The following is an 18,395-nucleotide window of genomic DNA, read 5'->3' as shown; positions in this document are numbered from 1 at the left end:
ATATAGATAAAGTAATAAACATTTTTGTACCATTAAATACTGAAATAAATTGTTTATTAAATATAGGGAGAGGCAGTCAAACTATTTTTTTTATATATATAAATATATTTGAGGCAATCCAGCAGCTGGCAAGGTCTTTAAGCATTAAAAAGTTTTTTTGCTGAAGTTAACTTTTTTTTTTTTGACAATGTAGCAATATTTCTACCTATTAGATTCCGGACGCACTACAAAAGCTACATCAAAATTCACGGTATATAGTCCTGAGCCCACGAATATTCCCATCTGACTGGTACTGATGCGTGTGGTGAACGTGACTCCGCCCACCACGATGCGCCATTGGCCGGCTCGGCTAGTGAGCGTGCTGCACCTGCAAGTCTGCAGCCGGGTATACTTGAGTCTCAGCAAGTATCTCAGTGCACTAGAACAAGGCTCTCAAGCAGAGCACAAGCGGGTGCGGTGTTTGAAGTTCGGCGCACAGGAATGATGTCTGATGAGGTTTTTAAAGAGATGTCAGAACATTAAAGTGAGAGAGACCGTTAGAGCAAAACATAAGGAACTGTCAAAACAGAGAGAAACAGAAAGAAATGGGAAGTAACGTTACTGTGAAGGGACGTCGGCGATTTTTGGAGATCATCTTGGTTCTCGCGCTCTGTGCAACAAGCGCCAGCGGTCGAGGTAAGAGCTGTATGTGGGAGAAAATACGCTGTGACATTTACAGTGTTATAACATACTAAATATCATGTTGTCATTATTTCAACTTTTATGCTGGATAGAGAATCTTATGAGACATTTTTGTTTTCCCGCTTTGCCCACGCGCTCTTGAACGCAGTGGCGTTAAGAGTTCATCTCAGAAAAACTACTGACTCTTAACAGCGCAGTTTTTAATACGAATATATACGGTAGCTACTAAGCGAGCATTTTAGTTTTTATGGTGTTTTTGCTGTATATTTTTATACTGTATATATTTTAACTGTGGGATGTAAACACTGTTTAGACTGACAGTGAAATGGACTGTTTATAACTTTCTGTTCTGAAAGAAAGCAGTAGATTGTCCACACCACCCGTGACAGGTTCGTTATTAAAACAAAAACAAACAAACACAAACTGAACAAATGGAGAAGAAGAGCAGGAGAGCATTAAGCTTTTTAATAGAAAGTCCACGTTCAACAGGCGGCCGTATATTTAAATACCTCTCTCTCCTAACTCACATGTACCAAATATCATTATTGTGACACTAAAATTCACTAAATGCAGCTATTAAGGGAGTAGTTCACATCCAAAATGAAAATTCTGTAATCGTTTACACAACCTTACACAACCTTTTTTTTCCTACTTTGGAAGTCAGTTGTGCACATCAACTGTTCAGATACTAAAATTTTTCAAAATATCTTCTTTTGTGTTTAACAGAAGAAAGAAACTCATGCAGTTTTGGAACAAGAAGAGGGTTTTGTAAATGATGACAGAATTAAATGAAGTGAAGTACTCCTTTATACTGAGTTCATTGTGTTAGCCCATTCAATTCTTAATATCACTTGAAATAACATGAAGTGAAATGCACTGTTCAGCAGTATAGTCCTGCTGCCTTTTTACATACTGTAGGCTACACTTGACTTGTGTGGATTAAGGTGAAGATGATGGACTGTCAGGTGATGTGATGGTAGTTGTGTAATTATAGTAATTTAAAGGTTTTGTATTTTATTTATAGACAAAAGAATAATATAATAACAATGGGAAGTCGTGGCCTAATGGTTAGAGAGTCAGACTCCCAATCGAAAGGTTGTGAGTTTGAGTCCCGGGCTGGCAGGAATTGTGGGTGGGGGTAGTGCATGTACAGTTCTCTCTCCACCTTCAATACCACGACTTAGGTGCCCTTGAGCAAGGCATCGAACCCCCAACTGCTCCCCGGGCACCGCAGCATAAATGGCTGCCCACTGCTCCGTGTGTGTGTTCACAGTGTGTGTGTGTGTACACTGCTGTGTGTGTGCACTTCGGATGGGTTAAATGCAGAGCACAAATTCTGAGTATGGGTCACCATACTTGGCTGAATGTCACGTCACTTTCACTTTCATATAATAATAATAATGATAATATGTAATGGAAAATATGACGCGTAAGTGTAAGAAAGGTGTTGGTATTGTATAGCTACGTATTATATGTTTCATATTATTAATAATAGAAAAAAACATTTATTATTATTACTATTATTATTGCAGAGTTCCATGTTCATGGAAAACTTTTTAAAATATGAATTTATATAAATTTAAATGTTAACTTTTTGAATATATTTGATAAAACATTGAACTTTGTGAATACAATCCTTTTTTTTAAACTTATTTTTAAAATTATCCAGTTGTCACAAAAGACTAGAGATGCCTTAAGTCTGTGTAAGATGTACAGAAGGTCATCTTGTAAGCCACGGCAACTTGTTATTTTTGTCTGGGATGTATTGAAGCTGGTTAGATTTTGCTTTTCAGAGTTCAGTGTGGATGAACATCATATCTTCACAATGATGGAACACACGTGAAGGGTCAGGAACTGAGACCTCTTGCGTGCTACACTGCTCTCAGCAAGCCCAATGGGGCCTATATGAAACTTTAAAAGGGTTCTCAATGCATCCATCCGAGCATGCGTGCCACATGGATTCCACATAATGGCACGCGATGGTTCGCTTTCTTTTTCTCTAGCAGAAGGCGGCACAGACTGTGCAGACATGAGTAAATTAAGGGTTTAGCACAAGCTTGAAAAAAGAAAGATAAAGTGTGGATACATAGAGGTGCCTTAACTCATTCTGACTATTGAAAAGGTATGTTTGCAGGGTTTTCTCATTCACACACAGGCATACACCTCAGTAAGAATATAAAGATCTGTGCTATGACAATACATGGCCTTTTTCAAATCACTTTCAGCAAGATCTCTCTGCTGATGATCCTCATTAGAAGTTGTTTACTTTTGCCATACACTTAAAAATATGGCAGCGATGTGACTACACTTTTGCTTTTATTTTCTAATTCATAAAGTACATTTACATGCAAAAGTTACATTTCAGTCAGACTAAAATGATAATTTCAAATTTAAATGTCACATAAAACTATTTAGTTTAACTGGAATCATACCGTTCTCTCTCTCTCTCTCTGTCTTTTTTTTTTTTTTTTTGTGAAGTTGGACTAACAGATGTAGTTAATGTGGTTATTGCTAACATATATTGTATATAAGTAAGTCAAACTACAGTTGGCACTTGGTCCAAAAAACACAGCCAAGTATTGTTCAATGTTAGTTGTTGAAGTATTTGATTGTGCATTGTGTATAAGTATGGTTTATACTTGAGCAGATGGACACAGAAAAAGTCTAGGTGGCATGATTAGAACTGCGTTCTTTTCATCTTTTAGTTTTTTTGTCTTGTGCTAAAGTATTTAGATTGAATTTAAATGATTGCACCCGTATACAATGCAGTTTTAGTAGTAACAAGCTAATTTTAGCAGTGAAATTGTCGAATCACCAAACTCTACCAGTGGACCGCCCAATGACAGAAAACAGCCAATCTGGATTCTGGAAGCGATAGAGGTTCTGTGTATTTTCCCCACAGTTATAAAAATCCATCACCAGCTCAGGTATGCTAACATTGTGCCAATGCAGTACTGCTCACTGCTCAAATTTACATTTAAATGAAACTAATGGACTGAACACTTACAGATGAAATTCAGTAAAAATAAAAAGCCCAACCTTCTTGTTTTTTTTTTTGTGTGTGCAAAATTATGATTCTCTGCCTGAAACTGTTATTAGGTCCTAATTAAATATGTGTTGATAAATAAGGAAATTACAGATCGATCATTGTTTAAAAAAAAAAAGAAAAACATGTCTCATATAGGGCCTTCAGAAGGCTTGATGGAATAAATCAGGCAAGAGTAAGTACCTAGAGAGTGTAACCTTGAGCATTATTAAAGGATTAGTTCACTTTCAAACTTTTAAAATTTAAACACCCTCATGTCATCAAAGATGTCTAAGTTTTTTTTTTTCAGTTGAAAATAAATTAAGGTTTTTGATGAAAACATTACAGGATTATTCTCCTTATAGTGGACTAAACGGCTACCAAATGGTTGAAGGTCAAAATGACAGTTTCAGTGCAGCTTCAAAGGGTTCTACACAATACCAAACGAGGAATAAGGGTGTGGGGTCTAAGAGTCTAATAAAATGACTGATCGTTTCACTTGATAAGACCCTTATTCCTCATCTGGTATTGTGTCTGGTATTACATTAGAGTACACACTACGCTAAAATTAATACAGGGAGCGGCTGGAAACTAGCAACCTATTCTGGTTGAAAATACTGTAATATTAACATCATAAACTGAAAGCAGTCTCATAACTTGCTTTTCAAATGTTTTATAATTGATCATTCGAGTCTAATATGATCAGCGAGCCATACTTAAAGAACATAATCCTGGAATGTTTTCATCAAAAACCTTCTTTACGACTGAAGAAATAAGATGTAAACATCTTGGATGACATGGGGGTGAGTAAATTATCAGGAAATTTTCATTTGAAAGTGAACTAATCCTTTAACTCTTAGCTATACTTATTAGTAGGGGTGTAATGGTACATGTATTCGTAATGGACTGGCTGCGTGGCGTGAGCGTGCGTTTCTGCTGCCTCGTGTTTTCTGTGTCTTTACACACCAGAATCATGCCTGACGCGGTGCTAGCGCTGCTGCTACTGTAGGTGACAGAGGGACACCGCCAACAGACCAGGATCTGGTCTTCACGACAACAATATCTATACTTCATGTTGAGCATAAATATGAAGCCTACTGATAAAGGACACCGTCAACAGTATTGACGGCAAAATAGACTGTTTGACAGGTGCAATATGCCAGTGTGTCACCGTCCTGAGGTTTTCAAAAGGCATCACGCGAGTGATAACATCACTACAACTAGGAAAAAAACGATTGTAATTCAAATGCAACTCCCATCGGCATTTAAACAGACCTTTGCTCTTAATTCTGATCGGTCCAACGCAATAACGAAATCTGAGCAGGTTTAAAAACTGAAACTGTTGATGCTGCATTTTACACTTAGGAAAAGTTATATATATATATATATTTTTTTTTTTAATATGAGCAGGCCTACAAGCTGGGATTGGTAATGCTGCACTGTAATCATAGTTATTTATTTATATTTTTCATTATATTTTATTATAAGATATTGGTTTGAGACAGAGTATTTTATTTAAAGGAGAACTTTGCAGCAATATTTTATTTCTTATTCTTTTTTTATTTTATATATATTTTATTAAAAAAGTATTTAAAAAAATTGTAAACAAATTGTTAAAAAAAGTTTATAGTAATAAACAACCTTCAGTTTAATTTTTGCATTTCTTTTCCTTACTGTACCGAAAATGAACCGAACCGTGACTTTAAAACTGAGGTACGTACCGAACCGTGATTTTTGTGTACCGTTACACCCCTACTTATAAGTGTGCAGAAAATAATATGAGCTTGCTGCGACTGCTTTCATTGTGCTCCTATATGTGCTTTCACTGTGTAAATATTTATTTATTTTTGATGGTGAAGAGTGAATTTAACTTCATTAGTCTAAAGTAGAAGTAACGTGGGCTGATCAGGCTTTTTTCAGGTTTTCATCACCACCTCTTCATAATGATCAGTGCAGTGCCTAGACTCATCCTTTAATGTGAAGTCTGTAAAAGAGTTTGCATGGTATAAGCATAGACTTATATATTCAAGATATAGGCCTAGGTATAAAGGCTTAATTTTCAGCACTATTGTCATTCAAATTCCATGTATTCTAAGGATATGCAAGCGTATGAAGATGTAAGGTAATATCTGGTCTCATCAGAATCTTTAGTACATTCTGCAACATTAGCAAAACCACTTATAATAACATTTGAACATGTGAGATATTATGTGTTAGTCATAAGTGTTAGACCTTCGGAAGCATTGTAAAAACTGTGGTCACCATCATTGCATGATTTATTTGGTAGCTAACTAAAATATTTACATTTAGAGAATTACTCTAACTACTTATTTATTTTCACCGGCAGCAAAATGTGTTCAGGCCGGATTTAATATACTGTAGCTGAAAATGGTAGTTCAATATTTAAAACTATAACAAAGGAGTTGCATGTCAGGAAAATGCATACAGTTTTTATCTTCTGAGATGCACAATATGTTTTGACCTCAAGGTTAAATATGAATATTTACTAGTAGGGCTGCACGATTAATCACATTTTAATCTCTATAACGGTATCCACCTTTCTCAATTAATTAAAAGTAATCGTCGCGATATTGACCGGCTCGTTATTTATCCTGAAACGTTGTTTTTAATTTGGATCAGTGTTATCTTGCATTGATAACAAGTCTTCACTGGCGTTCATGCTTGTGGTTGCCAGATGTTAAGAGCTTTAAGTCCCAAAACAGAGCTTTTCCCATTTAGGGTTACACTTTCTGCCTGGTGTTTTATTTAATTTGTGCAGTCTCTGCATGCTCACTAAGGTGGAACAAGCACTGATGATGAAAACATACGAGTTTAGCGATCTCTCCACAACAGAAAGTGTCATATAGACAATGTGTGCTTTTTCACAAGCCATTTGTACTGTTTGTGTAACCAGATGTGCCATGATCAAACTGAGTTTCAATAATGGATCTTATTGAGTTTTTACCAATTTTTGTGTTGAAAATAAATGACATGGCAATGTTAGTTTTCAGTGTGTATTAACAATCTTTGAGCAAATTTACTTTGCCATCTGAGTGGCTTTTTCCCATTTTTCCCACATAAAAATAAAACCCCCGCTAAAACCAGCCTATGCTGGTTGACTGATTTTAGTTGGTCATCCAGGGCGGTTTTTGCTGGTCAGAAGGCTGGTTTTAGAGGGGTTTTGACAACTTCCTTAGCTTGTCAGGCTGGGAGACCAGCTGGAACAACCAGCTAAAACCAGCTTGACCAAGCTGGGAGACCAGCCTTAACCAGCTAAGTTTAGGTTGGTTTTAGAAAAATACAGCAGACTCTGGACATGGATGAAGCTTTCTAGAGTGTATGTGTCGATCGCCTCCATTCGCACACAATATCAATGGAGTATACTTTGAAAGGCTAGCCATTCAACTGTATGCATACCAGTGCTTTAAGTTGGCCGGTACGCACTGGTACTCAGTACCGCCACTTCCAAATATAGCTCTTGAGCGTACCGCCACCTCTCCGTGCGTCCAGAATGCGCTTTTAGCGTACCGCTACGCTCATCTGGACATCTGTTTTAATAGAGATTTTAATCCTTTGCCTGCGCTGCCGATCTTCAGAGCGCCCCTTCACAATGCACACTTCCTAAGATGCCGTTCACATATCGCATCATTTACGTGCTCAAGTTCGTTGTTTTGTCGTTTTCCTGTTTATTATGTTAATAGTACAGTATCTCCCACCAGGAGAGGTCGCTACTTTCCAGTTGGTCCCCGTATTAATTTCAGCGAAGTGTTTGCACTCTAATGTAAACATTCACTAACATTAGCAAATAATAAATGAAAAAATTACCATGAAAACAGTATTTTCCAGTCAAGATGGTAAATAGATTATCTTTTTAACAAGTTCAACAGGATGCCATTATGTTTGGGTTGTTTGGAAATCTGTACTTTATTTAAATCATGCAACTGCTCACCTCAAATTTCAAAGGAAAAATTCATAGTTAACAAAAGCATTTTGCCATATGCATGACAGAAATGTTTGCACTGAACTATGTTCTTATTAGTGTTTCTACAGGTCCTTAAAGCATTTTCAGTTAAATTGTTTACATTTAAGGCCATGAAAATTCAAATGGTACAGAAATTCTAAATTATAAGAGGTATTTGGGTACGCAAAGAAAATAATTGCTACATGGATTAATATGTCAATTAAACTTCAAAAGGCTACGATTTCACTGAATAAACTTGAGCGCTGCACGGCAGCTTTGTGTACTGTGGTTACTGTGGGATCCACTACATTCTGCCGCTCTGAAAGTTAAACCTGCTGGCAGAGAATGAATTTGTTTTTTAATAAGCCCATCTGCTATTTTTGCTATTTTTAAATGTGAACCAGTGGATCAACAAAAAGCTAATGGATTATAAAAATCTAAACAATTAAGACACTAAGATATATTTATATGTTATTTAGCATAATAATTAATTGATAATAATTGTTTCAATTAATGTAATAATTGATACTTATGACTCATCACTTTTCTTAAAAATTGTTTAAAGGCTGAAAGGTGAAAATCAGATCTTAAAAAGGTATTTAAAGGTCCTAAATTTGATTTTAAAAAATCCTGCAGATACCAGGTTATTTTATGGTACCATTTTCAATATACAGTATTGTTCAAAATAATAGCAGTACAATGTGACTAACCAGAATAATCAAGGTTTTTCGTATATTTTTTATTGCTACGTGGCAAACAAGTTACCAGTAGGTTCAGTAGATTCTCAGAAAACAAATGAGACCCAGCATTCATGATATGCACGCTCTTAAGGCTGTGCAATTGGGCAATTAGTTGAATTAGTTGAAAGGGGTGTGTTCAAAAAAATAGCAGTGTGGCATTCAATCACTGAGGTCATCAATTTTGTGAAGAAACAGGTGTGAATCAGGTGGCCCCTATTTAAGGATGAAGCCAACACTTGTTGAACATGCATTTGAAAGCTGAGGAAAATGGGTCGTTCAAGACATTGTTCAGAAGAACAGCGTACTTTGATTAAAAAGTTGATTAGAGAGGGGAAAACCTATAAAGAGGTGCAAAAAATGATAGGCTGTTCAGCTAAAATGATCTCCAATGCCTTAAAATGGAGAGCAAAACCAGAGAGACGTGGAAGAAAACGGAAGACAACCATCAAAATGGATAGAAGAATAACCAGAATGGCAAAGGCTCAGCCAATGATCACCTCCAGGATGATCATAGACAGTCTGGAGTTACCTGTAAATACTTTGACAGTTAGAAGACGTCTGTGTGAAGCTAATCTATTTTCAAGAATCCCGCGCAAAGTCCCTCTGTTAAAAAAAAGGCATGTGCAGAAGAGGTTACAATTTGCCAAAGAACACATCAACTGGCCTAAAGAGAAATGGAGGAACATTTTGTGGACTGATGAGAGTAAAATTGTTCTTTTTGGGTCCAAGGGCCACAGGCAGTTTGTGAGACGACCCCCAAACTCTGAATTCAAGCCACAGTACACAGTGAAGACAGTGAAGCATGGAGGTGCAAGCATCATGATATGGGCATGTTTCTCCTACTATGGTGTTGGGCCTATTTATCGCATACCAGGGATCATGGATCAGTTTGCATATGTTAAAATACTTGAAGAGGTCATGTTGCCCTATGCTGAAGAGGACATGCCCTTGAAATGGTTGTTTCAACAAGACAATGACCCAAAACACACTAGTAAACGGGCAAAGTCTTGGTTCCAAACCAACAAAATTAATGTTATGGAGTGGCCAGCCCAATCTCCAGACCTTAATCCAATTGAGAACTTGTGGGGTGATATCAAAAATGCTGTTTCTGAAGCAAAACCAAGAAATGTGAATGAATTGTGGAATGTTGTTAAAGAATCATGGAGTGGAATAACAGCTGAGAGGTGCCACAAGTTGGTTGACTCCATGCCACACAGATGTCAAGCAGTTTTAAAAAACTGTGGTCATACAACTAAATATTAGTTTAGTGATTCACAGGATTGCTAAATCCCAGAAAAAAAAATGTTTGTACAAAATAGTTTTGAGTTTGTACAGTCAAAGGTAGACACTGCTATTTTTTTGAACACACCCCTTTCAACTAATTGCCCAATTGCACAGCCTTAAGAGCGTGCATATCATGAATGCTGGGTCTCATTTGTTTTCTGAGAATCTACTGAACCTACTGGTAACTTGTTTGCCACGTAGCAATAAAAAATATACTAAAAACCTTGATTATTCTGGTTAGTCACATTGTACTGCTATTATTTTGAACAAGACTGTATATATTTTTATAAGCCTTTTTTTTAAACTGTCCTCTTAAGGACCCCTGTACATTCTGTTTGTTGCAAATTTACAGACAATGTAATTGAGATGTTTACATTTGCTTGTTTACAGGTTTTATACTTAAAATCTTTAAAAACAAATGACATTAGTTATTCTTTAATTTCCTTCAAGTAAGAATGTTTAAAAGGTGTGTGGATGTGGATTAGTAGTCTGGCCCCTTGGTATAAAGGAGAAACAATGCTGGCCCTCATCACTATCAAAGTTGCCTATCCCTGTTCTAGATTATATACACACACTTTCTCCGATCTGCTGTGAGTGGTACAAAATCACTGTTTTTTTTTTTTTGGAGTGCCTCCAGCTATTTTACTCTTTCTTTTCTGTGCTTTCCAAGTTTCGATCACAATTGCCCTTTTCTTTTGTTCTAGTGCTTAAGTTTTTCAGAGTTTGACCTACAGTGGGCTCCACCCACCTCTCACTCTCTTATCCATCCCAGGAGGATGTTTGTCAGCTTTTTTGTTGATTTAACCTGCACCTACACCAAGGGTCATGTTAATTCTGGTGGTTTTGATGCTGCATTTAGGAGTCACAGAACTACAAGAGGACAAAAGAGTTCAGGAATATTCTGTTATCACTTCAGTAGAATGAAGTAGATCATAAACACTGTACTGCAATACAAATGATGTTGATCATTTTTTCAAACATTAAATTAGTTCTCAAACTTCTACCTCTTCTACAGTGTTTTTCATGTACAGTATTAGGTTTCAGCTTTTTTTTCTATTTTCTAAATGTTGATTATTCATATACCAACTAGTTCACTAAACAATTCTGTGTTCAAGCCAGAAGCGCAATGTGTTCATTTAAAGGTTAATCTACCTTTTGAATTATAATAAACTGATTGGGGACCTCATGGCAACACAGATGATAAAGAATTTTTGCTTGAGTCATGCTAAAATATAGGCAATGTTTTTATACTAACCCAATGGTGACAAATAGTAATGAAGTGCTTTACAATATCACCTTACACATTAGGTCAGTGTCAGAAATAACCTTTTTATTAAAGAGCAATATTTGATAACTACATTTTTTGCATCTTTTTTGCTTTTATAAGTTTTCTATCACACACACCAAAATTATGCTGTTTTTGGCTGCAGCCCAAATGGTGATTGGCTTGAATGCAATCATATTTGTTATCAGACTGGTGTCAAGGTCAAGGAATATGTAAAAAAGAAATTCCTCTGAGCTTTACAGCTATTAAATCAAATATTGTGTATTTCTCATCAATATCTGACCCTGATTTAGGTACAGTGTTTCTGTTGCTTAATTGCATTAAATCAAAGCTATAGTTTGAAAGCAAAGTTGAGTTCACATGAGTAGTAAAGCTTTAATGAAGTGGCATATCTTTCTCAAATTATGTTTTCTATGCTTAAAATAATATTTTTAGGGGTGGACCATTATGGCAGTTCCCCATATGTTCCCCTAGAAGTATGTTTTTTGGACCGCACACATGACTGAGGTTTACTGCGTGGCATGCATACAGTACCTTGTCCTTCATTGTGTTTTTCATCTTTATAGGTGCAGCAGACTTGTGATTTAATGTCTCATGCACTGGAAGGACACAGATAGAAGCCATCTATCCCATCTGAATGATCCTCTCTGTTTAAATTTCCATACGACATGTATAGTGCTCATCCCTATTGTGAATAAACTACCTACTATCCAACGGGGAAATATCAAATTAGGGAATACTATTAAAATCACACCTGAGCTCTTTTGAATGTAAGCTGACTGACTCTAGGTCAGAGAGGGATTTAAAAATTGTCCTTTATTTTCATTAGAATGTCTTGGTCAGGACTCGGGGACTATTCACATGAATATAGAGCTGGCAAAAAATGTCAGCACTAATGGCTGTGAAATTTTATCAGGAAAAAATGAGCCACTACATCAACAAAATGGGGTATACATGTCTAACAGTGTAATTTGTTTGTGTAATATAAATGAGTGAGCAGGCGAATATACATTTTGAATAAACTGTAATTATTGGAAACGCATTGATTGTGCATCCATGGTTCAAATAATTAATGAGGAACATTGAAATATTTATGTAGCCTAAATGAAGTGCTTCACTGAAAGCAGTCAGGCTGAAAGGTAAACTGCAGCCCATCTACTAAATATTAAACAAAACATAAATCTTTAAGCTTGCTTTTCATCAGAGAGGGGTTTGGGACAATATCAGAGCCAAATCAAAGTAATTGTTCAACACTAGAGAGAACTGCAGTGCTTTGTCATTAGATTATGATGTGTCTGAGGTCAAAGGTCATAACGATTTCAAAGTCTGAGGCTACATTCATGACGTAAAATAGGTTTGGTGTTGTCACTTTTAATTGCAGGACTCAAAGTATTGGTCCTTTCACTTTTGTATCTGCAGTACTTTGGTTATGACTGAAAGCCTATAATTCAGTGCCATGCTAGGCTGCTAAAATTGCATGCCAGTAATTTAGCAGATGTCACTTAAACACTAAATCACTCTGTCAGTTGAGGTACAGGGTCTGTCAACTTAACAGTGATTATTAAATTCAGGTTCTTCTCTACTAGCACATTACCTTTTGGAAATGTTTTTAAGTAGTCTAACTTTATTTTCAGTTAAGTTGATGTAGTTAGATTTTTTGTTATGCTTGAGATTAGTGGTTCAACGGATCACATTATGGTTTTTGATCCACGGATTAAATCATTTTTTTGGATAAGCAAGAAAAGAAAAATATTTCAATTTAACTTGCTTTTCATTTATTATTGAAAGCGAAGTACTTCTTTGATACCACAGCAAATACTACAAGATTAACTAAAAAAGTTTCAACACGATTAAAGAGACAAGAGAACAGTCAGTAAAAATAAGAACAAATACACAAATTACAAGCATAGTTAAATACAACAGAATATGTTACAAATAAAGTAAGGCTGGTAGTATTCGTCTGAAATGCATATGTGCGGCTGTGCGCATACAGAACAGCACACAAGTAACAAATCTTTCTCTCTGGAATTGTTTAAAATTTGCTTGCTTGTGTAAATACAAACAAATGATAAACTTATATTATGGTTAAATTTTGCAATTGATCCACGGATCACATGTTGCCAAAGCTTGGGGCTCGGTCCATACGGATCATAGATCAACACGATCCATTTATCCACTACTTAAAATTTTTTTTTTTATAGATAGACCCAATTATGCCTTAATTTCATTGCATCATTTTCATACTGCTGCTTTTTAAAGTGTGCGTGATTTAAGGGACACAGGTCAATTTAGCTCAAAGGCAATCATTTAAGATTTTAAAGGGAATTTGAACAGAATCATTGTTTCACGCTGATCACGGAGACGCGCCTGCGATTCACTGAATGAGCCGTTAAACATCAAAGCTGTGCTGGATATTAATACCCAAAGTATAGTGAAAACACTATCAATTAGCACAGTAACAAGATCGCCAGTTTAAGACATTAACTTGTAAGCACAAAACACAAGATACTTCTCTTTTCAATATGAATAAGGCTTTATTAGATAAATCTAAGACATATAAACTAATCTAACAAATAAACGTACGCACACACACATTCACACAAGTTGCAGGAAGATCGAAAGTTAGGGAAGAATGAGTTTAAGAGAATGGAAATATGGAATCCCAAGTTTACAGCAATACGTTAAATTGCATAGACATGAACAACCATCAATCACCTAATTAACGCTCGCATTGAGTTCCTCAATGAGGTTAAAATTATATTAGATACACCAGTGCAAATCAGTCTGGAGGCACATTGCCTGTGTTCCCTTTGTTGTCGATGTCGCTGATTGGCTGGAAGTTCAGTAGTCGCTGAAGTTTCGTCTTGGGAAGCCCGTGGTTGGGCGTTGGCTGAAGACGCAGAGTTGTGTGGCTGGCTGAAGTTGAACTCGGTTACAAAACTTTACTCTCAAATGGAAAAGAAAAGAAGTAAAGTTTGACGAGACTAGGTGGTGTTTCTTCTCATCGTGGCTAGGTAGCAGCAGGCGTGCAGGCCGAAGCATGCTGGAACCGCGCTCAAAGAACAGTGATGACTAACAGCATGGCTAAAAGCTAAAGCTAAAGCTAAGAAGCAAAGCTAAAGCTAAAAGCAGGCATGACTAATAGCAGAAGCTAAATGCATAGCTAAAACTAAAAGCAAACATGACTAATAGCAAAAGCTAAGAAGCATAGCTAAAACCTAAAAGCAAGATTTTATGGTGTCCTAAGTATTTAAACTGGCCTATTGGCCACACCTCAAATGTTGTCTTGATCAATCAGATATTGTCTTGGCTCGGGGGTATCATAAATCATATGTTCTTATCAAGCATGTGGTCTGAATTTTCCCGCACTTGCAGCATCTAATTTTGGACATGATTCCTATAACAAGAATATGATACATTTGACAAATAACTGATGGTCATGACTGTTTCAAGCAAGCAGATTCAAGCACATACATATGAAACATGAATATGTATCCTTAAGCTATCCAATAGTTATTAAAAGACATACACAATAAGTGATTATAACATGATAGTCAAATGTGTGGGTTACATATAAATGAATATGGAGTGAAGCGATGGACTGATATTCATTTATAAGTCTTTTTGAGTTCATCTTGGTCTATATATATGTAGAAAAGACTTTCTGTGTCTGTTTCTGTGTCATTATCTTTTGACAAAGATTTCTGTGGAGACCAGAGGTTCAATGGCCCCGCCTTTAGGAATTTCAGTCTGGTTCTGCTAGGTGGGGGAAGTGTTTAAGGATATTGTGTATAACTCTCAACTTTACAAGTGATGTCTGACGTTGCATCTCACTTGCCCCAAATTTGACAATCTCTTCTCCGAATTGAAATGGTCAATAATTGTTCTAGTGGTGTTAATGTTGAAAGCTGTTCTGTGAAAGGGTTGGTTGGTTATCTTGCTTGGGACTTGTGCCACTAGAACTGTTTTATGACCTCCGGTTGCCTTCCTGAGGAATTTGGCTCATGTTTCAACCACAGTCCTGATCGACTCTTTAATTTGTCTGATTCGAGTCAGATCCGCTACAGTGATCTTAAATTTTATGTTGTCTAATTCTTAGTATTGTGTAGCTGAAACCTCTCTAGTGTGCTGCTAGATACCATGAGATCACCAAACATTTGTGGCTCTTGAGACAGATCAATCCATTTGTGCTCATGGGTTTTTATCCCCACATGAGTGTGGTGGTTATGGTTGTGGCTCTGGTTTCATTATGATGAGTAGCGGGAAAGGTACAGAAATCAGGGTGGGAATTAGCTTGGGCTCATTTGGTCTGTGATTAGATTCCAGCAGTAGTATAACTGACTCTTCAGACACAATAGGGTGTCTGTGGATATTGTAATAAATACTAAAAACCTCTCTCTTGGGTGGTGTATAGAGTATTTTTTTTTCTTTAAGGTGATTTTTTTCCTTCTCAAAAATGTATTTGCTTAAAAGAAAAAATCTAGATAATACCTTACTCATCATCTGACCTAATGAAAAAATATAGCTCTATTAATTATAAATAAATTTGTATCGGAAGATGGAATGGATGGGCTAATTTGAAAATAGGAAGGTAAAGAAACTCAATTTTTTCTTGTCTTGTATTGTTGGCTGTATTGTTGGCTGTATTGTTGGCTAGTGGTGAGTTTAAAGCACAATCACAAATAGCAAATTTATCAAAAATCAAGTGACCCACAAAAGGCTTATCTGACTTGTCATGAATTCAAGCACAAGTAAAATTATTTGCTGAAAATCTTCCTTAGTGAAAACTGGATTATGGTTGAGTTCAAGACCTGTTTAAATAACAGACTAAATTTAGGAATGATTTATTACTTTCATTAGATAGTTAAAAAAAAAAAACTGATATCTAAAAATATCTGCTTTTCAGGCAAGGCATGGGTTGTCTGGCATTGTGGAATATCTTGATAAATGACATTTTCTAATTGATTCAACAGCCCTGGTATTAGACTTTGATAAATGTTACTTTCCTTGGTTTGTCTTCAGTCAAAGGCCTTTCTTAAAGGCCACCTTTGTCATCATCAACGTTTCCTTTTGATGAGCTGAAACTTGCCAAACTTATAGGGATTAAAAAAAATACAGATACATAAATGTCAGGGCAAGATTCACTTGCACTGCTAGAATTAACTTATTTCACTGATCTAAGACTGGCTTCAAATCCTAAACCTCTCAGTATACATGATTTATTTTTAGATAATCTTAAAAGGACAACCATCAATGATATTGACACTTCCTACATCTATAGCACAGGTAACTGTGACTTGATGTGTCTTAGGTCTAAGGACAACAACACTGAGCTGTGATTACCTGTTGAAATTGGAGAAGGTTGAAACCCAAAGCAAATGTGCAACAAAATAAGATTTTGATCTTGGACTGAGAGGCAGACCGGTTTAGAAGTAATAAGAAGGTGGGATATCACAGGGGAGAACAAAGTGCAGTGATTACATTTATTTCTGTTGGTCTGCTACAGGGCTGCTGAAGGAGAACAATCTCTGAGCTTTTGATGTAGCAGGGCTACAGGCTTTACTTGATAGATAATGCAGATAGTTTTTGATAATGTTGCAATTGCACCAAATTCACATGTAAAATCAACAGCCCTATTTATTTTTATGTAAACATGCTAGATGGACATCTTTGGATCACTGAATTTTTATTTTCAGTGTCTCAGGTCATTTATGCTCTGTTTTTATGCTGTGTCATTTAAATAAGTTGAACTTTCAGTGAAACTATCAACCCATTTGTCAAGTTTCTGAAAGGCCACATCTCTCTGTAATCCTCACTGATGTTTCAAACACAGCATGTGTCTTCACTTCTACACAGTGTTACAAGGGAAGAATACTATCAACATTACATGAGCTTTAGAAATGTAGTGAAACTTCATAATGTTCTAGTGAATATTGGTATCTTAAAGCGATATTCAGCCAAAAATGAAAATTACCATCTGTTATATATTTGTATGAATACGCCAAGGCCAATATATCAGCCGATATTTGGCATTTTTCAAATACCGGTATCAGCTGATAAGTTTTTCTGTTTAAGTCTGTCTTATAATAAGATAAGAGCTGTTAAACAAAGGAATTAAATCTATGCAAAAAACTATTATAACGATTGCTTTTATATTGTTAGTAATAAAAAGGCAAACATTATAATACTTTCTCGTTTGTCGTCAGCATTCATGCAAATACACATTTATAGAATTAAAAAAAATGTTTAAATGACTTATGAATATCTAAGTTCAAAAACATTGCAAACCTAGTTGAATCTGAGATCTTATGAAGTGGCCACATCCCATGGGATTGCGCCGGTGTGATGTTTATTAATCGTATATGTATAATTTCTAATAAAAGGCCTTCAGCACAGTGCTGCACTTTGTGTTCTCAAAGACTGTCTGCACTGGCAAGTCACATTAGCATGCCAGTCCAATTGAGTGAATGAGAAGTATTGCTAATGCACCTTACAAGCCTTTTTTGGACCAAAATCTACTTGTGGGATTGGAGATTGGTCTGAATGCTTTTTAGATAATTTAGAGGGAGCTGGATAAGGGCAATATTATTACATTAATGACAAAATGGTGCAGTGGTCCCTCTTAGTATGACATTTACATGCCTCGGTGGTCTTTGTGGAGCTGCCTTATTTTTTTTAAAGCATGCTTTGTCTTCTACAGTTTTCTACAGTAAATGGGTTAACTTAGAGGAGATGCGTGAGAGTGCTAAAGCTAATTTAGTTTTATTTTCACAGACTATTGATCGGCTGGCAGCCAAGAAGCAAGAAAAGTTTTAATTAAAAAAATTTTTTTCTGGAATGTATTCCGGAACTTTCCATGTATTCACACCAAAAATAAGCAAGCTAGATAAAAGTGCCATATCCTATGTTTCTCTATTCACACAACAGTGATTAGATTAGCGTTAGAGCATTTACACAGTGACCACATTCACAAACAATACAGTCGAGATCTCATGACAGAACACAGACCTGCTGAATGACACATTCATTTAGATTGCTAAACTCCAGGTTGTTTGTTCTTCAGATCATCTGCATCGGTGCTTTCGCAATGAGGAGCTAGCGTTTGGGTATGCATGGTTGCCAGATTGCTTACAATAGGCAAAACACCAGGAAGGAAATTTATCTATGTAACAGCTAAGCTCTGATTTGGGAACTCTATTTGGCAACCGCACTCATGAGAGTTCAGGTAAGTTTCCTTTTTTAGAAAAAAAATATTTTTATTTTTTAAATGCATAGAATGCAATTCATACATCAAAAATAAACATTTAATTATTACCCATTGTTTCTCTGTCTGTACTTGGACTGTGAACAATGACAATAAAGTTGACAGATGAATTAAACACATTAAACACATAAAACATTATTTTAATTGATCTCTTA

General features: G+C 36.1%; 1 protein-coding gene across 2 annotated transcripts in view; it reads left to right on the top strand.

The window, feature by feature from the left end:
* Positions 1–334: 334 nt before the first annotated feature.
* Positions 335–18,395, top strand: part of LOC113091341 (netrin receptor UNC5D-like) — a 169,201-nt gene continuing 151,140 nt past the window's right edge. For both annotated transcript variants that reach the window (XM_026256794.1, XM_026256793.1), the window contains exon 1: positions 335–675. In XM_026256794.1, coding sequence (XP_026112579.1) covers positions 585–675 — 91 coding nt within the window. In that variant the 5' untranslated portion in view covers positions 335–584. The remainder of the gene's footprint in view (positions 676–18,395) is intronic.

The sequence above is a fragment of the Carassius auratus genome, unplaced genomic scaffold (genome assembly GCF_003368295.1).
Source record: "Carassius auratus strain Wakin unplaced genomic scaffold, ASM336829v1 scaf_tig00214183_4049273_7079891, whole genome shotgun sequence".
NCBI classification, from domain to species: Eukaryota; Metazoa; Chordata; class Actinopteri; order Cypriniformes; family Cyprinidae; genus Carassius; species Carassius auratus.
This window is presented reverse-complemented; position numbering and strand designations above follow the sequence as displayed.